Raw genomic sequence first — 23960 nt, forward strand, 5'->3', positions numbered from 1 at the left:
ACATACTGTATAGTCACAGAAATAAAAATATAACTCAGAGAAAACAAATACAAAGGATATTTCTTAGCTACAAGATGCTAATTCCAGTCAGGAAAGCTGTAAGAAGAGGAATGGAACCAAATGGGTGTTGGGGGAAGAGGAGATAAGGCTTTTGGAAAAAGTTGGTATCTTGTTAAGACAGCTTTGGATCTCTGGTGGTCTGGTGCTATTCTACTGCTCTGCTGGTGTTGCTGAGAGGAACTAATGTTTGAAGACTCCCATTCTTCTGTATGACTCCAGACACTGAAGATCCTTAACTATTTTGGCCATAAGGATAATAGAACTCAGCTCCCTTTTTAACACTACTCTGCTGGTTTTCCTGCATAGGAACAGATATGTGCATGTTCAAGTATAACTCTGTATTTACCAGAATCATGTGTCTGTTTACCTGGGAGTAAATTCCATTCAAAATTGGAGGATTTACTTCTAAGAAAAAATGCACCACATTTTGGAGCAGGTGTACACTCTTATGAGCACTTACGTGTTTGTGAGGCCTGTTGAAATCAGAATCTAACCTCTAAGTAGACTTGTTTAGGAATGCAGGCAGTTGGTTTGCTTCCAGCAAATGGGTTGTAGAGCTATCAGTCAAAACCCAACTATTCCATTCTTTCCCAACATAACACATTTTAATCTACAAAGAAAAATAACAGAAGTAATGGATTCCCAGTAAAATGCTCTGTGAGATAAGACATTTGCACAATAAACCCTATCTGGAAGCATCTTTGGTTGTAGCAAGAATCTCATGTTATATAAAATGCTTTTAGAACAGCATTTTGAGCATTGGTTGCTCTCCCTTTTAAATACAAAAGCTAGCAATTAACTTGACACAATTCTAGCATTAATCAGAATGTATGAGACATTTCTATAACTAAAAAGTTCTAAAAGTTTATATCACAGAGTTTATATCACAGGATGTTATTTTATTTTATTTGTTGCTAATACAGTAACACAGATTCAGTTTGCAGTTCCTGCCTCACAGTTCAGATATCACTAAGAGGATGTAGGCTAGCAATGGCCAACAGGATCAGATTACTTTAAATAGTATAATAGTCATTCTCTCTTCTTGAGACAGCAAGGAATCTCTAATACAGTTCCAAGATTCGCATCAGTGTACAGTTCCCAAACCAAACCAGTTAAACTGGGCTTTGACCAACTTATTGTGACCAGCTTATTGTGTTAGTACGTCCTAGGATGAGAGTACAAGTAATATGCCTGCATGAACTTGAATAAATTTTTCATGCAAATGTGGCTTTCACAAATGATCTTATGACAGTTTTATATAAATTATCATAGAAAGAGTTTATCTTAGGTTCACAACATGGTAAAATATCCTTTAATTTCTTTAATTTTTTCTTTCCTCTTACAGCTTGGTCCTTTCTTTACATTTGCTGTCTTCCCATTTTCTTCTTCCTCCCTTATTCTCGAATCTCTATTCTTCTCTGTTGCAGCAAAACGATATCTATCAAAGTAATTGATGATGAGGAGTATGAGAAAAACAAGACCTTCTACATTGAAATTGGGGAGCCCCGTCTGGTGGAGATGAGTGAAAAGAAAGGTGGGGGATCGGCTATATGGGGCTGAGCCCTACCTGTATGCACCTGTCTTGATCACTCATGGATGCCTGGCACATCCCAGCTCATAGAATGTCAAAACACACATTCCCATTATCTATGTAAAAGGGCAGAGAGCTGAGTCACTGACCAGAAGTGTCATTGCTAGGATATCCTAAATTCCATTTGCTGTCAAATTAAGGCATAGCTTTAGCCAGAGAAGAATCTAATTAAGTTGTCATACTATCTGAATTCTCTGGGACCATCATTATCTAATCTATCTTGTATACTGCTGGAGGTACAACCTGAACAAAACTATTTGCTTTTGACTCAGTGCAGTACAGTGGGAAGAACACTTTGTGAGAGACTCAGATTCAAATCTCTCTTCTGCAGAGTAACCTTTGGCAAGTAACACTAGATCCCTCTTTATGTCTTCATTCAAAGGAGTCCAAACATACATTGAGTGTGGGAGAGACAGGCATGCCTTCAGGTGCTGTAATGAATTCAAATATACCACAGGCAAAGTCTGCCCCTCAGTTTGCTGCACGCAATCACCACATGTATTCATTCTTCACAAAATGAATGCCTGAAAAAAGAGTGTGTGTCTCATGTTAAGTTACTTCATAAGATTGTTGTAATAAAATACATTCATTAGCTCTTGAGGTACAAAGAATAACACTGTAGTAATAGTCAAAAGCAAATCCATTGTCTTTCAGAACAAATCAACAATACCACTCTTGTTTTTCATGCCCATCAAGGCCTAGCAATACAGTTCCAGTGCTAAATGTTTTAGGGTGTTCTTAACCATATTGATCAACCAAGAAAGTTTCCAGAACAGAGGTTTTCTGCTCTCTTACATACATAAAAGACAGGGATGTGTGGGTCAGAGTTTCCCCCATTATCATCACCATCAACCGCCACCTCAACTGGGTCAAATTTAAAGCATGTGTGTGCGTGTGTGTAACGCCAACCATTTGTTTTGCCTTTGTCTTGTGTTCCCACAGGAAATTCATTACCCTTAGAATACTTGACCGTGAGGAATATGAGAAAGAGTGCAGTTTCTTCCTTGTGCTTGAGGAACCAATATGGATACGAAGAAGAATGAAAGGTGTGAGAGTAAACCCAGGCACCTCACAAGAAACTGGGACCATTCCCTGTGTGTGTCTCCCTCCTCTCACAACTTTCTTACTCAGCTTCCACTTAACGTGTCATGACCTCTGTCAAGCTTAGCAGTTTTAATTTTGCATCTCTCTCTTTCTCTCTTTTTAAAAATAATTCTCGATGGTTATTATGACCTGCTTAAACATACCATGTAAATTATTTCTGTAATACATCCTGTGATGTGGATAATGTAAAATCCAAATATTATGACCACTGCAGTTATCTTTCTCAAAGGTCAGATTCTTTAGCCTTCTTTTAACTATTCCCCCAAATTACATCTCATTTGCAAACAGTAGGCTAAAATATCCAGGCATAATGAAAGTTGTACCATTAGCTATATTCACTACAAACTCGTACCTTTATTTCAGGATTGTGCACACCTATACATCTATAAGTCTGTTCCAGTCTCCTCTCAAGGATATTTCTTCACTGAATATTTAGGTTTTGTTCTTTAAAAAATATAAATCTCTCCAAATTTTACTTTTGGAGATACAGAGAATTCAGTTCAATTAAAAATAATACAATTAAATGAATTGCACAACAATTAATTAAGATGTTGCTTTTATTTATTTATTTGAAGCACTCCTAGTCTACATTTCAGCCAGAAAGTCTCCCAGTGAATTTTACAGATCAATAAAAGAGAAATCAGACTAACTGGTTTCATATTGAATATATTTGACTGATTCCAAGGCCCTCCCCACTATATTTTCTGCATAAGTCCTTGAGGTGAATGAATTCTTACCCAAAGAATTTTTGTTGCAGCTCAGTGTTAACAGCCCTGCCAGGATGAGATACAGAACCCAGCTCAAAACAAATTTTGATAGGGAGCCTAGATACAGTTGTGCAGTTTAACAGAAGTTGCATGATAGCCCTTTCAGAACAGGCCATGGTGGAGAGGAGAGTAATGACTGATGTACCAATACATGTATTGATCTTTAGCTTATAATGTCAGATGAATATTGTGTTTTAAATATTTTCTTTGCTTACTGTCTATTCCTTGAGGACTGCAACACACTATAGATTTGATGCACATATCCTGTAAACACTTCACTTAATGTAAATATCTGTAACATATAAGGCAGATGTATGAATTTATTTTCACTCTTTGCCCACATAACTAAGAACAGAAGCCAACTGAGTTGCCTGCTACTTTAGCTTGAGGATGGATGGATAGATAAATAAATAAATAAATCATTCTATTTGTTGTATTACAACAAAGGCTATGCCACAAGCACACTCCAGTGTATATGCTGATGTGCAACATAAATTGCTTGTCTAATGAAGTTCATTCAAAGAAACCTAAGTAACTGTAGCAGGATCTCTGTGTGGATATACTTCACATGAGTTGTGTGGAACGAAATACTCTGCAGCATAATAAGGTCTAGAGGTAAATAAGCAAAATGCAGTTTAAAAAACAGATAGGACTGATTCCTGAATCAACACGTAATGCTAACAACAAAAAAAGTGCTTACTGCTCCCAAAATACCCCTCAGACATATTTTACGAAACCAATGGCTTCCTTTAAAAAATCAGATTTTAAATGAATAAAAACAAAAGTGATCTTGTTTTGGTTAGAGAAAATAACTATCTGTATGTGATATTCATAATATATCCCAAAGAATTGGACTTGCAATTTCCAGATTAAAAGGAAGCACGAATGCTGAAAATTCAATAGGCTTGCTATACAAAATGGATCTTAAACTGTGGAGTGGATCTCCCTAAAATAGTTTGAAAAGCTGCCAGGAGATCTCTGGAGCAGAAGGAGTCGGCTCTGCCTTACTCACCAGGCAGCATGATATTTGAAAGAATTAAAGGCTAGAAGACCTAATCCATCTTTCTTCTTTAAAAGCTTCTTTACTTGTCACATTACAATTCCAAACAGAGTCACACTTGATTAAGAAAATACCTATGTTTTATAAATTGAGGATGCTCACACATATATGTTTCACCCTAGAAACTCCTCCTTTCTTCCAACTGCAAATACAGAATCATTGATATCAAACCTGGTTGGATGATTATTTTTCTTTCAAATAATTGCAATCATTTTGAAAGAGGAATCCATGCTTTGAATAAGTATATTCATCCAACTTTTGCCTCTGCTCAAATAGGTTCTACATATTAGTTCAAATATTTGCTAAATCTATTGACCAGAGGCAAAACTAAAATAAATGGTTATGTGTTAGTCTTTCCCCAGCTGGCCTCCAGATATGATGGGCTGCAACACTCTCATTCCCAACCTTCCAGGTATTTAACCATGGTGGTTGCAAATGATAGGTGCATTAGTACATCATATCTGGAGGGTAGTACATTGAGGCTGGTGTAACCATTGGAAAGAAATCCTCTGTCAAATTCATTTCAACTGCCTTAAAAGCTATAATTTGTCTCCAGTTGTAGAAATACATCACATTTTCATACACAAGTGAGTATATTTGAAAAACTGGAATGATTATAGGTGCTAAGAGTCAATAGTGCAGTTTATTTTGAAATGTTTGCCTCTCATCCAGAGATGGTTTCAGGCATATTAGGGAATATATTTTCAACTCTTTTCTCTAACCAAAGCACAAAACAAGAGCAAGCATTGTCAGTCAAAATGATTATGCTTGTTTTATTTCACATGCTCACTCCATTCCCAATGCATCCCTCCAACTGAGGCTGTGGTCTTAGGCAGAAGCCTCTACATTCTTTACTAGGGCTACCAGATCTGGGCTTTAAAAATCCAGAAGACCATTAAATGGCAGCAAATCAGTGTAGAGAAGCTCTCTGCTTTCACTTAATGGTTATCTGGATTTTTGCAACCCCCATATGGTAGCCCTGTTCATTACAACAGAAGTCTTCCCCTTGTTCAGATGCAAGATGCCCCCTTGTGCCTAGAAATGATAAAGGCACATATAGAGACATTCTTTTAGCATTATAATTCTAGGCATAGGAGTGACTTGATCAAGCTTTATTTTTTTTGTAAGGCAAACAATAAAGCAAATGCTCACAGATATCCATTGTGACATATTATTTCCTCAATCTCTGGCAGAGCTGTCAATGAAGCAAAATTAAGATCCTTGCATATATCCAAGAATATGACCTAAATGTTGGGAACATGGAATGAATTATAAAAGATTTGTCTATTATACCAAACGTAACAGCACATTTAATATTTTTCCACAATTTCACAGCTTATTCCCATGAAACGTGTCTCTTTTCCATTATTTCTCATGCTATTTTTCTTTGTAGTAATGGTATCCTGCAGCTTTGCAGATCTGCGCTTTCTGGCCTCCTGGATCTGAGGCTTTTCTGTGGATGTCCTCTTTACTTTCATTGCTCATTGTTTTCTTCTGTGTTTGTCCTTCTGTGTCTTCTCCACAGCCCTGTTGTTGAATGAGCTTGGTAAGCACTGCATTTCTTGCATTTCTTTTCCATATGGGGGAGTCAATGTATTTTATATAAATTATTTTTTTCAATTTCTTTCATGCTTTGTTTTTCTCAAAGATTCAAGGAGGCTCTCCCCTTAAAGATTATTAAAAACCATTTATGTCAGTTATTGATATCAATTTTTTACTTAAATTCATTCTCAATATTTATGGCTTGAAAATGGTCCTTTGGATTCAGTGTACCTTTGACTGAAATCAAGGTAGGAAAGATCTGATAAAAAAGTATAAGATATTACATGATAATTGATCACAAGTTCTTATTCAAAGAGCTTGTTGGCAGAAGCATAGATTAATCAGGCCAAGATTCACATTGTATTCAATCTTTCTTTTGGTACATCAATTAACAGCAGATATCTCTTTTTATTTATCTTCTGTTTTGCAGCATGACATAATAGGTCCCGTTTTAAGCATACCCTTTAAATTGGCTATCGCCAATTGGCTAGTGTCAAAAAATATTTTGGACTACAATTCCCATGATTCTGAACCAGCTATCCTTGTTTATCCTTGGCTGAGTTGCATTCCTTGATGGCACTAGAGGGCTGCTTTAAGTGATAAGAGCCATCTATTTTCCCATGTCTTTTGAAAGAAAAGACATTTCTGCATGTCTTTGGGACCTGCTACAGAAATAGCTCAAATGGAAATTACTTTTTTATGATCAGACATTTATTTGTTTTGGTAAATGAAAATGTGAGAAATTCTAATCTCTTTGGGAAAATATACTTGCGACTGGGCCTGAAGCAGTTTCCCTTTCTAAATTCTACTTTTCTGAAACAATTTGGTCTCTCTGAGACAATCTCATACACACATTTATCATGAAGTGTAATGTGTTCCTATATTCAGCCAAAATAAATAGAAATTGACAAGAGCAGCTCTCATCCATCCCAGTGACATTCACATAGGATGGATTTCCATGCAACTCTGCCCTTCTTTATAAATAAGCTTTCAGCACATTGAGACAAAGGATAAACCAAAATTTCATTTGGAAACCTAAGCTCATTCAATAAGTACAACTTCCTTATACCAGCCTTTTCCAAGCTGCCAACCTTCAGTTATATCAAATCAATATCCATAAATCTATTTTGGCTGGACTTTAACAGGAGTTAAGTCCAATACAAATGGACAGGTACGGTTGGGAAAGGCAGTCTTACAACCCTAGCATAGTTGGGATATTTCCCTGAGTTTATGTATCACTGGCCCGTTCTTTTACTGTATTAGAACCAGATCACGTATTCATTCTCTTGAGAGAGAACAACAGAAGTAGGCCTCAAACATACATATCCCTCCCAGAAGGAGCTGTTTCATACAGTTGAATGGACATCATGACAACAGAATGTGAAGGAATCTAGAAAGTTTGGCATAATGCTTTAGGGAAAATGGAATATGTAACAGATGGTATATTATCCACTAAATGCCTTTGTCTATTTATGCATACATAAAGAAAGTAAAGGCTGAAATAGGCATATTTTGATTGAGACAGTTTTTATAAAATAAATGTTGACATCAGATCATGCGGCAGCTTTTAGGCATATTGTATTTTTTAGCCCTGCTGTTTGAGGTCCTTTTTATTCTGAGATCTCAGTACAGGTTTCTGCACCCAACATCCTCTAGGTGTACTGGATTGTAGCCATCACCTCCAGACAGAACACTGGCTGCAGGAGATGTGTACTGATATCCAGCACATTCAGAGGGTACCAGAGTGATCTAGGAATTGAATCTGGGGTCTTTTGCATGGAAAAATATGTATTTCCTGCTTATACAATGCTTACTCCATGAACTTTTAAAACAACCAAAAAGTTTTTAAAAAGAAACATTTTCCAAATACGATATATTTTTGTTTCAAATTTGATTATTATAGTCTTAACACATTTGAAGAGAAACAAGTTAGAGAAGATTATTCTCTAATTTCTAATCTTGCCTTTAACTAAATGTTTCAGCCAACTGTGGTTGGCAGGGGTGTGATTTTCTACTTTTTACTTGATGTTTGTATTTGGGAAATATAGATAATCTTTTTTTAATTTGACAAGCCATACATATACACACAAATACACTCTGACCATATTCCTATTAGGAAATATATAATTCATATTTAGAGCAAAGCTTCAATGATGTAAGTAATGCACAGTGCAACAAAACATTAATTCCCTTTCTTTTTCTCTCTGTTTTGGCATTCCTTTAGGTGGCTTCACAATTACAGGTATGGATTTTCAATTATCTTTCTGCTCAAATATACAATTCCAGTTTTATATATCTGATTTTTTTTTTTACTACTGCATCTAGCTATCAGTTATTTGCTAGCAATATGTATTGCCCCCAAGTGTGATGGTCAAGATGTTGGGCTTCAACCAAAGAGACCTAAATTTAAGCCCACTTTCAACTATGAAAGCTCACAGGGTGACTTTGTGCTAGCCCTAACTTCCTCACAGTATTGCTGGGGGGTGGGGGGAAAGGTTGAGGGAATACTATGTATAGGTAGTCCTTGCTTACCGACTGCCTCATGCAGCAACCATTCGAAGTTACGACAGTGCTCAAAAAATAACTTCGTGATCAATCCTTGCATTTACAACCATCGCAGCATCCCGCAGTCATGTGATCGTCATTCGTGTACTTCGCAACTGGCATGCATTTTTGCTTTCAACAAGCAGAGTTAATATGGAAGGCAGAAGTAAAATCGTAAGTCGCGGTCACATTTTTCACTTAGCGACCGTGTCACTTCACTTAACAACTGAAGGGAAAGTAAGATCATGAGTCCACTTGTGGTCACATGATTTTCTGGTTAGCAGTTAGTTATCAAAGATGAGAGAAGTCTGTTGCCCCAGTGCCTTATCTGTAGGCTTTGGATGGGCTTCTGGTTGGCCACTGTGTATAAAAAACAGGATGGTGAACAAGATGGCCTTTTAGTCTGATCCAGCTGGAACTCTGTTTTGATATTAAGAAAGCTAGTTTTATCTCAAGCCTTTCAAAGTTTAATATATAGCGAGACTTCCAAAAGTGTTGCAGTTCATCTCCTTGAGGGCCAAGTGCAAAGTTTCACAGTTAATCAAAGATTTATTCCACCATCACCCCTCACAAAAAGTTAAAAGATATACTTTGTAACATCAGACAGACTTATCTACAACATAGGAAGGAAACTGAGCCAGCCCACCAAGTACTTCTCTTGCAAGAGTCCTATTAAAATGTATGAGGATTTGTCGTTTGTTTCCCTGGGGGAAATGATAAAGCAGTTTCCTTAATCATAAAGCAGTTCCCATAATCATTATTACTTTTTGTGTTTTGAACTAAAAATGTTATAATATTCTGCCTTTCAATCTATTTAGATTTAAAATATTTTGAGCTTTTATTTTGGATAGAGGGAAGAATGTATAGCTGACTGTAGGGTTGGAGTGGATCTTGAATACCTGACTTCAGAAGCATCACGTGTCCTTTCTCAAAACACCCAAGCTAATTTGACAACACAAATGACCCCATATATATTAGGGAAGGTAGTATTTTTAAGAATGTAAGGCACCTTGAGGTATGTTTCTTGAATTTGCAGAGTATCGTTACATGCCTTGGCATCTCAACCCTGGAAAAGAACCAAAGAGCCTTTATAGATCAGGAATATACCGCCATCATATTAAAGCAATAGTGAATGTAGATTGAACCAACAGATGTATTGGAAGAAGTTGGTACTGTACACTATGTTTGTTAACATCTTGGCTTGTTCTTGTCATTGCTTTTATAATGAAGGGAAATGTTTGAATGGTAAGACATCTTGATTTCTTTCATATCCACATTCTAAGTAACTAGCACTTTTTGATTATGAAGTTCATTCTCACAAACCTAACATCACATGTTTCATGCTAATAAGCTTATACTTTTTTTAAAACCCACAATTATTTTCTGAAAATTACTTGAAGGCATAACTTGAAAAACTAAATGTTGATGTGCTTTAAGATACTTCCAATCTGTTGACAACATGGCTGCAAGCATAATGACCAGCAAAATACGTTGATGACTGAAGTTGTTAAGATATCTTCAAGGAGCTTGATACCAAATTATCTTCAGCTGTATTTTTCACTGCATTCTGTTTTGAACAAAATTTATGCAACGTTAAAACATTTAGTCATCCAGATTTCTTTTCCCAATGTTTTAAGTAAATAAAATGAAAATACTACTATTCTGCTCCAACTTGTACCCATCACAGCTGTGAGAGAATTTAAATGCAAGACACGGAAAGGAACCATCTGGGACTTCCTATGTTCCAGTAGACAGAGAACACATACAGACCATTGAGTGGCCTTAGCTTGCAACCCCTTGCTTGTCCTACAAGGTTGTTGTGCAGATGAAGCAGGAAGAAAAAGCCTAGATAAACCTTGAAAAGGATGAGATAAAAATATGAATAGATATTTAAACAGCAATATCAGCTAATGCCTGGAATAAATTCTCATTCACCTTATATATGGACTGCTATTGATAAAGCACTTAATTCTAATTGGGGTAAATGATAACTCACTATTGAGATCTATAAGGAGTCATCTGCATGCATGCTCAGGGTCTCCATACTCAGCTAGACTGAGTTCTGAATTAATGATAAGTTTTCTATAGAAGTGTTGCTGATGCACCTAATTGCAATGCAGAGAAAATATGCAAATATAGCAGAAAAAATAATCAAATATCTTCTTTGTCTTTCAAAATCCTTCCCTTGGGACTGAGGAGAGGGGAAGAAAGTTTGCAATATCCAGTAACAGTTGTATTTGTCCCAAATATATTGTTAGTACAACTGTTGACATGAAACACACAAATGTTGTCATGCAAAATCTTTCTACCAAATGATAATCTAAAACAAATTCTTATCCATGCAGGGAAGAATGTCAGAAATATTAAGGCATACATATCTTGGTTTGGAAATATCAAACCTAATGTAAGTTGAACACATATCCTCTCAAAGTGTGATGCAACTCTTAAACCAGTTTGGCTTCTTGTTGAGCTTCTGTCACCAGCTTTCCCAGAATTTAATTCCCAGCACTACTCAAAGTGAAATTCTTCTGCTGATTCTGATTCTTCAGCAGAATTTTTACAAAGCAGTTTTTCCCTTATCATTTAAGGAGCCTTCCTTCCACATCATTGTAATTGTACCTTTGTTGGTCAGTAAGGGCACTTTTTTACAACTGCTGAAACACTTGCAAGACAGAAGGCTTCTTTGCATTCATACCAAGCCCTAAAAGTTTCTGCTTAGCAACACAGGCACTCATCCATGAGTGGGTGTAGTGAAAGAGCTATGTGTAAAGACAAGAATCAGGTTTTATCCATCTGAAGAACAAAGTATTTAATAAAGTAAAATCAAATCATGACTTTGTTCTCTGATTCCTCAAAAGAGAAAGAAGAAGCCAGAATGCCATGTTAATATGTTATACTAGATTTGGCTAACAAATCATGAATTGGAGTTGGAAACTGATTTTCATTGGGAGATTACTAATCAGAAGGTGACCATTGAAGCACTGAAAAAGACTAGTTCCTCATTCTCTTCGTTTGTGAAAATGTAAGAAGGCAAAAAAATGTGTAACCTGCAGTCTTCTGTATGGTGTGCAGTTCCAGTTCCCATTATCCCTGATCAGTGGCCATGCTGGTTGTCACAGATGGAAGTTTGAGTTCCATAGCATGAGTTATTTCACAGATTTTCCAGAAGGTCTGTAGTGGGCATTTATAGTAGTCATAAACCTGAGTGAAGTAGAAATTACAGTTCACTATCAGATTTCTCACTTCTAACCAACTCTAACTACACAAAGCATTAAATCCACTACTGAAACCCAGTTCAGCCCATTGACATTAACTGTTTTTGCCATTTTGTTAGGCAAGCCTGTCTTCAGGAAGGTTCATGCTAGAGACCATCCCCTTCCTTCTACTGTAATCAACATTCAAGGTATTCTGGTTTGCTAGGCTCCCATCCAACAGATAATGTGAAACCAATAACTCTGGAATTTATATTCATTGAAGTGGGATACAGGAAAGGTGGGATTTATTTTAATGTGTCTCAGTAAAATTGCTCAATGGTTCCCCACCAATTATATCCCATTTCAGAGGCAAAAATAGAGCCTCTTTCTCTCAGACTTTCTTTGCACATTGTTCTATCCTAGGTGATCTTCCAGTCTGGATACAAGGTGTGAAACATGAAATACTTCTTTCTTATACTAGTTATTATCAGGCCTTAGAGCAGCCTTATCCAAAGGATTTTGCTCCCTTGGTCAGTCTGCCCCTTTGCTCACCCATAGATGCTGCTACTCTGAAACTATCTAGCCAGGTGAACAGGTGGCCACCATCTAAATCTTCCATAATGCCCCAGTTTAATAGAATCAAGGATTCTCCTTCTATACCATCCTTCTCGGTTACCAGGGCTTCTTGCCCATTTTGAAATTATTCTTTACCTCCATGTAAGATTAAACTTAGCAATGGAGGGGTGTGCTTCTGTTCTCCTCAGTAGTTTATCATTGCTGATGATAGACACAAAACCTTTTGATATTCTACAGCTTCATCTATGTTGGGTCCCTCTGCCAAGCTCTGTCCTGTGCAAAAATCAGTCCTGACCATTCAGTCTCATGGAGCCTCTTTCTTATTGTCTCTCACTAGAACATCTGGTGCACTCACTTCCAGCAAAACAAAAATCAGATTGTTTCCACCCATCCTCCCCTCCACTGGCATTGTCTTGGATACATTCAAATTAACAAATTACTTCTCATTGTTTTTAAGCACCAATCAAGTAGCATTAGCACCTTCCAAATTTGCTTTTTATCACAAAACAAAAGGGAAATGAGAGGGGGGAGGAAAATAAAATTCAAGAGGTTCGTTTAAAAGAAAGAATTAAATTCCTTCCTAGCAAGAGGAACTGTGCATTCACAGATATGAATAGGGTTGCCAGATGTCCCTTTCTAAAAGTGTTGAAAGGAAGGGGGCTCCTTTATTAGAGTTCTTTATGCCAAATCATCAGAGAGCCAGAAATATAAGAGATGCTCCTTAGAGCCCTAATGTAGCATTATTTCCCAACCAAAGTAATAATAAAAATCTCTGCCTGTTGATACTTAGATATGGCAATAAGGGGCTTTCTTAAAACACAGGAGCCCCAAACATGTGTTATTATAATACTTTGTATATTAAATAAACTAGCCTTGAATAGGGTATATTAACCAAAGGGTGAAAACAGATTGCCAGTTACCAATGTTTTACTGATTGAAAATGCCCCACATTTCAGTTTAACTCTGTATGAAGTCAATCAGATGCTGACATTCAGCTGGCCACATGTATAGAACATATAGGCAATCAAATTCCACAGAAAATAGTAAAAGCAAATGTGATTTTATTGATCCCATCTTTATGTGATGGGATTCCCATTCCCTCAAAATAATCTTGACCACAGGGCTAACCTGCCCAAGGTCACGTCACGTTCCTATCCCTATTTATACCTGCCCATCTCTGATAAATCTATGACTGAGTTAATGGTTGTGTGATCTTTATGGTCATTGGATGGCTCTGTCTCATGTAACCCAATTCTACCCATATGCTGTCTTTGATCTGTTAAGTTGTGGAATCCTCAGGTGATCCTTTTAAGAGACAGACAGATATTATGTGCTTTCAACTTGCCAAAAAGGCAGGATGGAGTGGGGGGAGCACTAAGTAAAATTTATAAACTTTAATTGTGCTTCTTCCAATTATTAGCTCTGCTCAAGCATTAAACTTCAGTTATTACATGGAGGACTTCAAACTGGCTAAAGAATGGAGCCATGCATGTAACTTTGCCCCTTTCTCTCCCAGACCTTTGCATATTCAGTTGGATGCCTAACTGGAGGTATACTTCTCTGCATGATTAAAGACCCTATTAAAGCAAGATGCCAGATCATACAGAGAGTTGGACCAGCATTCAAGCAAACAAGAATATTGCTCCCCTTCAGACCTCCAACTGATTGGAGAGAAAAGGGGGTAGACTAGTGTGTATGCCCTGTTCAACATCCAGTCTGAGCCTTCTGCATGTTTGTTTAACAATATGTATATATCACCACAATCATAAATGTATTATGGATTCCCCACTTCTTTAAACAATGAAAAATTCCACTGGTTTCAACACTTCCTCGCATTTTTGTAGCAATTTCATTAATGTATAAATAAACAGGTTGAGCATATACTGTATGACGATTCACAGGATTAATGTCCCAACAGATACCACCATCACTGGTTTCTTAGGAGACACAACCCCATCTACTATTAAGGCAGAGAATAATTCAGATATCTGTATGTCTCTTTAAGTGATGGGTGGAAACCTGAAGCCCCAGGGCCACCTGCAACCCCTAGAACTTTAATACACCATTGATTTTTGTCAATACAATCACCAGAAATTAACAATATAGTTTGCTACCATTATGAAGTGAGAAATATAGGAAAACTGTACTGTAAAGTTAAAATAAGTTTTAACTGTTTTTTTTAAATCAAAGGAATAATGGAAACCATGGAAAATCTTGGTCCTGCTATGTATCATCATCTCATCCACTGTATTCTTCATCTCAGCCCTCCCGGAAATAATTAAATATTTACATGTGGCTTTTAGCCACCCAAAATTGGCCTGCTCCTTTTCTAAATGCTTCCCTAGAAACCACAAGCTTGTTTTCCAGTTTAAACACAGACAAGGTTCACTTCATCCTCTCACACTGCCTGGGGGATGGGGGATGGTGTTGGTTAGAATAACAATGAGCCCTCTCCACCTACTACTTAGACGTTCTTGCTGAAATATAATACCTGAATATAAGGAACTTTCAATCTTTCTGTCAGGTCTCAAGGCAATGCCTTAGGCCATGCACACTGATAGCTATACCCACAGAAATTTTTTAAAAAGGACAGAATTGAAACAGATCCTAGAAGGTCATCCAGCTTTAGTGGAAAGTGTAAATGTATGCCTGTGGTTTTAGTTACAAACATATGAAACATCTTTACATGACTGCAGTGTAAGGTGAGAGGTGGGGCCAGCCCAGGAGACACAATTTTATTTTACGAAGCCCTTCCTTCCTAGCCTTTTTCTTCCAGCCAAGATGTGTTAGGATAGCAGAGCCCAGTTGATGATAAAAATAACATGAAGAGGAATGGATTACAGAGAGGAAAGCCATGGGCAAAAAAGAAGGATGGGAGGCCTTCCCCATATGTCACAGCAACATGCTCATTAGGACACAGACATACCTACAATAATAGTTTGAGGTACAACTGAGACTGATTCAGGTTAACAGGAACACAGTATATGTTGTGTCCAGCCTGACCAGGAATATTAAACTCAAATGTGATGATGTTGTGTTGAGCCTAATATCCTCTGTGTCTGTCTTCACATAATCAAGGAAGCAAGCCTAAAGGTGTACTATAGATTGTCCTTTTTGTATACAAACCTAAATGTGTGTGTTTTAGGGAGAGGGCAGGGTTCCTTCCTATATTTGGGCAGAAATCTGGATGATCAGTAGATGGCAATAAAGACGTGCTAAAAACTGTAATTCTTTGCTGCCTTCTAGTAGTTATTTGGAGTTTTGCCATCCAGAACTGATAGCCCTAATGTGGTAATTTGTCCAGAAATTTACAAAGTTTTAGCCCTAACTTTTCTGGAGATTGAACAGCCTTTCATCAACAAGGAGTCTCCTGTTACTTTCTGTTTTTAAAAATAAGAAACACTTGTACTAAGAAACAACTAAGTTATTACTAAGAACTGTTCATCCAGGAATTGCTGCTAAATGATGGCAATTGTCAGTCAGTCTTAATAGGGGAAAAATGGCTCTGTGAACCTGGAATCACATAAATTGATATTGACCAAAGGTATTTCTTTATATTTCTCTTGTGGATGTGTTATATGCGTTTGCCTGAACATTGGACCATCAATCCATCAGTTTATTTTAGCTGTCTAAAGTTCTTTGCTCATAGAAATCACTTTGCAATTTCGAAGATGCCACTTAGCTATATAAAAGTTCCTAACTATTCTGTGGTGCCCAGAGAAACGGTATAGCTATTGCTGTCACTGCATTCATCACCATTCCCTTTTTCTGCTATTCTGTTCCTCTTGTTTCTTATTTTGTATATTTTGTTCAATTTTTTTAAAAAAAGGACTTGTTAGGGATGTGTGGTTGACTGCAGCACACAAACTGGGCTTACCACGGAATCTATACTCAATTGGAAGCCATAGTTCATTTCTTCACTCAGACAGATACTCATACAGCAGGCAAACTTGTTACCAGCATCTGTTACAATCATACATTTCATATTTAGACATACTCTAAAGTGTGTGTAGATCTATTTTAAAAAACCACATTGGGCAGTGTATGACATGGACCTGAGAATCCATAAATTGATGTTTCCTTTCTATTTCCTAATTGCAAAGACCCATCTGTTAAATTGTGGCTCCCTTAAAAAGCACAAGTGAGGAAAGGAAGTGCTTCTTTGAAATGCAGAGGAGGTCTGAGCCATGATATCATTTCCTGAAGCTTCCCGGTAAACGATCTGGAGGAACAAACGCCAATCCTTAAAATGCAGGAAGTTGCCCTAACCTGGCTGTGTTTTCCCTGTAACAGTTGTCTGCCTGCTTTTGCCACATTAATGGAGTATGTTTGAGGATAAAACATTTCTGGCTGCAGAAAAGGGCTTACCATCCCTCAACTGGTTCTTTTTTGTCTCCTCCACCCCCAGAAGAGAACGAAGAGAAGCAGCCTCTGACAAGCAAAGAGGAGGAAGAACGCCGCATTGCTGAAATGGGGCGCCCCATCCTGGGAGAGCACACAAAGCTAGAAGTTATTATTGAAGAGTCCTACGAGTTCAAGGTGTAGTATGTAGACATCTCAAGTCTATTACCATTAATTTAATTTAATTTATTGGATTCAGGCTCCGCCTGACTCCAAGCAACTATTAATATATTACAGCTCTACTCCACATCAGTCCTGTGTAAAATGTGGTAACCTAGGATTACGCTTTTTTAGAACCCTTTCTCATCCCCTTAAAATGAGAAATCTGTGCCTGTGTAATTAGAATTTTCTTCTTCTAAGAAAAGGCAGATTGTGCAATCTGTACAAATTATGGAGTTGACGTAATTTGGCTAATTTAATGTTTTTATTGTTTCCATCCTTTTTCAACTTCTGTTTTAAGGAAGGGCACCTTGTAGGAAATTTTAAGGAAGGGCATCTTGTAGGAAATTTAATTTCACTAAACCTTGCCAACTGACTTTTAAGAAGTAGATTTTTAAAACGTATTGTTATTTTAAAGCTGTCAAATATTCACAAGAAGCTGAACTGTGCAGTCACAGCCATATTCTTTTCTCTATTTCTTTTTTTCTCTCTCCTTCCCTCCTTCTCCTGGTGGGATTTCCAAAAGCATTAATAAATCTGCTTAGATACTTCAAGCACACATCTCGAGAGCATCCAGCTTTTTCCTGCCACCCTCAGACTGTAGAAATGAGTTCAGATAAGAAAATTATAAGCACCATATTATTTGCATCACTAACAATTATAGAATATTTACATTTAAATACAATTTTCTTTTTCATTTGGATCCCTTGAGGATAATTGTAAGTTAGATATTAAAACTTTACACCATTCTGTATTCAGTAGATAGAATTTCATTATACAGGAATCATTAAAACCATTGATACAGGCAATCCTTTTTAAGTTCTTTTTTTTTTCCCTGCAGCTTGCCCAAAATATTCTCTGCATCTCTTGTCAGCTCCCTTAGAAAATAATTTTGAATGGCTGCAGGCAGCCTGACTGAACTTTAATTGTGGTGCATCTCAAATCAATAATTTGTAAAGAAAATGAACTATGAATGATACTGTATGTATTCATATTAAATTTTCTAATATTAGGTGCATTTTATTATACATATAGAGGATCAATAAAAGTTGTAGACTGTCTAGTTTAGCTGTAGTAAAGCAAATACATCAGTAAAAAGCAGCTTTCTGAAGTATTGATACATTTTCAGAGATACATCAATCTATCAAAAGTTTCTACACAGCACCTTTGCAACTATTTTTATTAGTTGCTCTTTTTTGATCCCCAGTTGAATCACTGGCCTTACCAATTCAGGGAACCAAATAGGAGATGATCTGAAGGATCCTAGAGAATCTCTGCCAGTCAAGTAGTGAATCATACTGGGCTAGGTGAACCAATGCTCTGGCCTCATATAAAATGACCTTTTCTCCCTACGCGTAGTAAAATGATCTGAATGAGCTCCAGAGTTTTCAGTGCAAAAGAAACCTTTAAAAAAAACTAGGTAAGAAGTAATATAGTAGCACAGATTTGTATTTAACCATTTGTCCAGTCACCATAAACAACCAGGAACTCCAGGATGGCAGGTTCATGGAACATCATGCAGGCAAGTGGATATTCTCCTGTGGGAGGAATGGATCATTCAGCCTTTCTTGGCTAGCCTGTTTCTTCGCATGGTAGCCACAGCAAATTCAACTCTTCCTAAGAACCAGCCCTACAAATGTAGCAGATTGGCAGAGGGTGAATAGATCATTCTGCCTTTCCCACAGCAGTCTGTTTGCCAGAAGGTTGCTATTGTAATAGCAACTATTAAGAATGTCCAAAGAGGACTTCCTTTTCTCCACATCAAAAATAGATGGATTAATACTTTAATAAGCTATGAAAATGTGCAAACCAATCTTTTTTATAGGCCTAATTACAAGGCACCATTAAGTAATACTTTGCACAAGCATTTCAAGCCTTTTTAAAGCAAGATACGGTGGTACCTCAATTCACGAACTTAATTCGTTCCATGATTCTGGTCGCGAGCCAAATTGGTCACGAACCGAATCAAATTTCCCCATAAGGTTCAATGTAAATAAGGTTAATCCATTCTGACCCCTATGAACGTGGTCGCCAACTGAATTGGTTGCCAACCGAATCAAATTTTCCCATAAGGTTCAGTGTAAATAAGGTTAATCCGTTCTGAACCATATGTATTTTTTTTAAATCACAAAAATATGAAACAAAGTACAGTACAGTATGAAGAGAGAGAACACTAACCTTGCTTGAGGCGACACCAAAAAGCTTCACAGCAAGTGTCTGTCTGCGACTGCCATCTCGCCTAGAGGAAGCCACGACCACGTGTCAGAGCAGGGAAGATGGCCGCGGGTCGTGTTCGTCACCCGATGCAGAGTTCGCGAATGGAAGCAAAATTTTGCGAACGCTGCTATTCACGAACCGAATTGTTTGTAAACAGAAGTGTTCGTGAACCAAGGTATTAATGTAGTTTTGCCTTTTTGTTTAATTTCATCCACTTGATGTTGGTATCCATGCTCTGAAGCTAACCAGCATCCTTTACATTTCCATCTGTAAGCTATAACCTCTGACCTGACCGCATGCTTCACATTTTAACATTTGTCTATCCATCTGCAGAACACTGTGGACAAGCTTATTAAGAAGACAAATCTAGCTCTTGTGGTTGGAACAAACAGCTGGAGAGAGCAGTTCATTGAGGCTATCACTGTTAGTGCTGGTAAGTTTCTCTTTCTATAATGCCATAAATTACAATTAGTCATTCCCCTAGCATGAGGTTAACTTGACCCCAATATTGCTAGCTTGCACTTGTTTCAGGAGCTGGGACAAAGGAAGAAGCAGTCTCCCCTTTCTTAAAAAGTAGATAGCTTTAGCACTATAATTGCAGCATATTAGTCTTCAAATCTGCATTGCATGCATCTCTCTGATGGAGAAGGAGTTGTTTTGTTTTAGGCCATGGATGGGTAACCTACGTCTCCAAAGCCTGTTTCTGTGGTCCCCATGGCAGTTTGGCAATCTAGCTTCCAAAAATCAGTATTGCAGCTTCAGTCTGTTTCAAGCACAAAGCAAAAAAGAACCCCACGTTTTGTGAGCTGTGAAATAGGCTTAGCAGTTTAAAAATGCAGAGAAAAAATAAAATAAATTCCCAAACTCCCAGACCAACCCCTGGCAACTTCTAGCCCCAGGCAAATGCTTAGTCTGCATAATTTCCCTGCCTATAAAGACTCTTGTTTTCCCTCACCAAAACTATACCAAAAATGTGTCCACCCTTGTCTTGCCTACCCAGAAGCCCTGAAGTAGTGATCTTTAGGGCTTCTGTGTAAATGTAATTTTACTAATTAGAAAACCACGCTGTCCTTTTTACAGGGAGGGATGGGGTGTAACAGTTAAAAAGTGCAGCCATGTATTTCGGTTTATTTTAATGGGGTTCCATAAGGCTGTTAAAAGGCAAGTAAAGCAATAATAGAACATAGTCAGGTGTTCTTTGTAGTTCTGAATTCAGTTTACTCCAGGTCTGAGTTAGTACAGCAAATACGTTAACATTAAGCAGAATTTAATCTGAATAGTGACAGTTGGGAAATCCATGCAGCTCATGGAACCTTGAGTTCCTTCAAAGAAGAAAGGCAGACAGGACAAGGGATTGAACAATGTATAATATCTATGATTATAAAACATTTTTTAAAAGTATGTGCATGTTTGTGCACATGTACATGCACACATGTCCCCCAGTACAGTCTTGTTTATAACCTAATGTAATTATTTGATTTGCTGACTTCACACAACATTATCTCACTGTGGATACACGCTCAGTACAAGATATTATCTTCCAATTTGCAAATAAATTTCCATTTTTGACATCATATTGCTTTCTTTCTAAACTGTTTTGAGAGCCTTCATTACAACTGAAATGCATTTCCTTTTGTACTACTATATCTGGTCTTGCCAGAATGAGTGGACTGTCCTTGGATGAATCTTACAAAATCAACCTGCTAAAAAAAATTCCAGTGGGAATGAGGTACTTCTACAATATACTTAACAAGTGCCATCAAGGTATCTGAGTGTGGTAACTCCACTATATCGATGCGACTTAAACTAGATATAAATTAAGAACATAAGACTTACTTTTCTAAGCAAGACTAACATTCTAACAGAAGGCTTGAAGCAAAAATAAGAACAAGAGTATCTTATTTTATATAAGAAACATGGGGATCCTTGGGGGAGTCAAGATCTGTAAGATTGTGGGTGCAGAATCAAGATCAAAGCCCCACCCCTTTGTACATACACATGACTCACTGCATGCACACATGGGGTAGCATTTCAGTCATGACCCCACCATCTCACAGATTTTGACCCTCCCCACAGACATCACTGCCATGAATACAGAGAGACTACATTCATAAATTGTGCCATGTCGTAATGTCATTTGATTTTAGATTAGGGTATTGTATGAACTCAACCATTGTTTGTGACTTGTGGTATATTGGTTAGGATATGATACAAATCCAGCCAGTTATTATTTAAGTAAATCATAGTTAATAGAACTGTGGCTTAATATGATGTAGGAATCACTGACTACATTTCTTTCAGTTTAATTATATATAGGCAAATTATAGAACTGTAATTCAGGCAAATTATAGAACTGATAAGTGATACTTTAATTATACATACTGCTTCTGTGAGAAGGATTTTCTGATCATTGCTTCATAACTGAAGGCACACTTCCATTGTTAATATTCATGGCACGTTCACCTGCATGAATCACCAGTGCACCATACTATACCTTCTCCAAGGACAGGTAATTGTGCTGTTGTTTCTATGCATCAGAAATAATGATCTTACGACTTGCACCTCAGCATGATTATCTACTATCCTACTAATTGAAAAGATAATCAGAAGGAGGTCAGACTAGAGCAGCAGATCATATAGCAATAAAGCTGGTAACTTACTCCATAGGTGCTTCAGCCCTTAGGAAATGTTTATGTTTAAACGAAAAATCAGTCTTAACACCCTTGCATTTTTTATGATTCACAATTTTGAAAATAATTGTTTTCAGGAAGTAGTTCCCAACTTGCATTACCAGCTATTTTTCCATAATCTCCTATTTGTATGGACAGTGGTTAAGAGTGACTGGTAGTGGCATCCAACCTCATTCGGGAACCTAAGGTTGAGAACCAATGATCAGGAATTTCTGCCTCCATCAGCCTTTGCAGATAGAGAAATGCCTTTTCCCCCAGACTACATATGCTCCATTGCAGAATCCCCTACGTGCAATTTGCCTTGCTCTTACTGGCAGGGCTCCTGGCATTTCAGAAGTACCAGGCTAGAAAAGAATCTCTCACTTAACCATGAAGATAAGAAAGTGATAAATCATATGACAACATTTTATCTTGTCATTTTCCTATGTTTATTCCAAAATCAGCCAAGTGCAAAGACAAAGTGTGTATCAGAATCTTTCCTAGGCAAGTATCTAGGAGTACATAACAATCTCCTTTCTTATTAGCAGTATCTGCCCTCTACATTTAAGGCTGCGATTGTTTTCCCTTGCCTAAATTGAAACTGGTGAAACTGAGTGAAAGTGAAACAAGTTCATTTATTTTAACTAAGTTTAATTTGGAAGAATCTATTATATGATCTGAGTCAAGTAAAGAACAAAAATAACAAACAATCCTAGAGTACTTTTAAGCTGCAGGGTCCCTCTTATACATCTGGATTATGTGTCAGGTACTTCTCAAGTGTTTCCCTGCTCCTAATGCTATTGTGGTCTGCGTATATCCACAGGAGACTTTTCTGTTCCTAACGTGCAGTCCACAACATTCAAGTCTGCAGAGCTAGAGGCTTCCTCTGCAAGTGTCAGATGTTCTGTTAATTCCCAGGTGGCTTCCTTCTGTTCAATTCTAGAATTGCACCCATAAAAACACATGTTTCCAATGAACCTGGTGGAAGTTAATTTACTGTGGAGAAAACACAATTTAACAAACTGTCAAGACTGTTCCTTGTAGAATAATTTTTGAAGTGTCTGCCTGATCTTTATTCCATACTTCTACACTGTGAGATGCAAATGTGTCCAACAAGAACCATGTTCCTCCTTTCTTTCTTGATCAGGAAGACAGTTCAGAGGGGAACTGCTATAGTGCAATTGGAAGAAGGCATTCACGCCTTTCTTTGATATCATCATGTGCCTGCATTACAACTGCTCCCAGATTACCTTTCCACCAATAACAGTAATGTATAATTTAACTCCCGGTAACCTTATAGGTTGGGCAGCAGTAGACAACCCTTAAGACAGATTCAGTCCTGAAGCACATTCTTTGTACCCCCAGACCTGTGCCTGAAACAGTAAAAGTAAAAAAAACTGCACTCTAATTTAAAAAGAAACAGAAAGAAACCCTCACCTCATCCACTTGCATGAAATCAGCACAATGCAAAGAGAGGTCAAGGTTATTAACAAGGTGCCTGAAGTCAGAAAACAGCCAGTCACATGGTCTTGAATCAGAATTGGTAGCCAGGAGTCAGAATCCACAAAGAAGTCTATAATGCAAAGCAAGGTCCAGAAGCTGGAAGTAAAGGACAATGACATGCATTTCAAAAGCAGCGTTTTTCACAGCTTTTTGAACTCTCAAGTAGAGCAGTTGGCAAGGCAGGAGTGCAGCTACATACAGGGGTGATCTAGCTAACGGGTTGCTTCAGTGCAAGTAATGGCGACTAACTGCTTCTCAAGGGCAGGAACACAATATATTGTCCTCTACCCACCCACAGGCCACTGGCTTGTGCATCTTCTACCCATCTTTTCCTACAGTATGTCAGAATAGTATTTTCCAGTTTGCACTGGCACTAGCAATGCTGTTTGTTTTGCCTATCGCATGTCAAACTCCTCAGGTCCAGCTGACTGCTGCATGCTATGGCACGAACAGTCCCTCCCTTCCTGTCACCCTATATGTGCCTATTTTGTCCAGGACTGCTAGACCAGTAAAACAGCACACTTTTTTAAACCGTTCCCCTGGTGAAATTTTGGCTTTTTATTGTTTGTTTGT

At 37.7% G+C, this 23960-nt stretch overlaps 1 protein-coding gene across 3 annotated transcripts in view; it reads left to right on the plus strand.

Moving 5' to 3' along the window:
* Positions 1-23960, plus strand: part of SLC8A1 (solute carrier family 8 member A1) — a 284778-nt gene that overhangs the window by 241402 nt on the left and 19416 nt on the right. For 2 of the 3 annotated variants that reach the window (XM_088148621.1, XM_088148632.1), the window contains exons 3-9: positions 1488-1594; positions 6108-6128; positions 8349-8366; positions 9899-9913; positions 12003-12071; positions 16847-16977; positions 19549-19648. In XM_088148621.1, coding sequence (XP_088004747.1) covers positions 1488-1594; positions 6108-6128; positions 8349-8366; positions 9899-9913; positions 12003-12071; positions 16847-16977; positions 19549-19648 — 461 coding nt within the window. The remainder of the gene's footprint in view (positions 1-1487; positions 1595-6107; positions 6129-8348; positions 8367-9898; positions 9914-12002; positions 12072-16846; positions 16978-19548; positions 19649-23960) is intronic. The other variant, XM_088148639.1, reaches the window with a different exon arrangement.

The sequence above is a fragment of the Python bivittatus genome, unplaced genomic scaffold (assembly GCF_059951505.1).
Source record: "Python bivittatus isolate LINGU-HERP-01145 unplaced genomic scaffold, Pbiv_v1 ctg000020_np1212, whole genome shotgun sequence".
In the NCBI taxonomy this organism is placed as follows: domain Eukaryota; kingdom Metazoa; phylum Chordata; class Lepidosauria; order Squamata; family Pythonidae; genus Python; species Python bivittatus.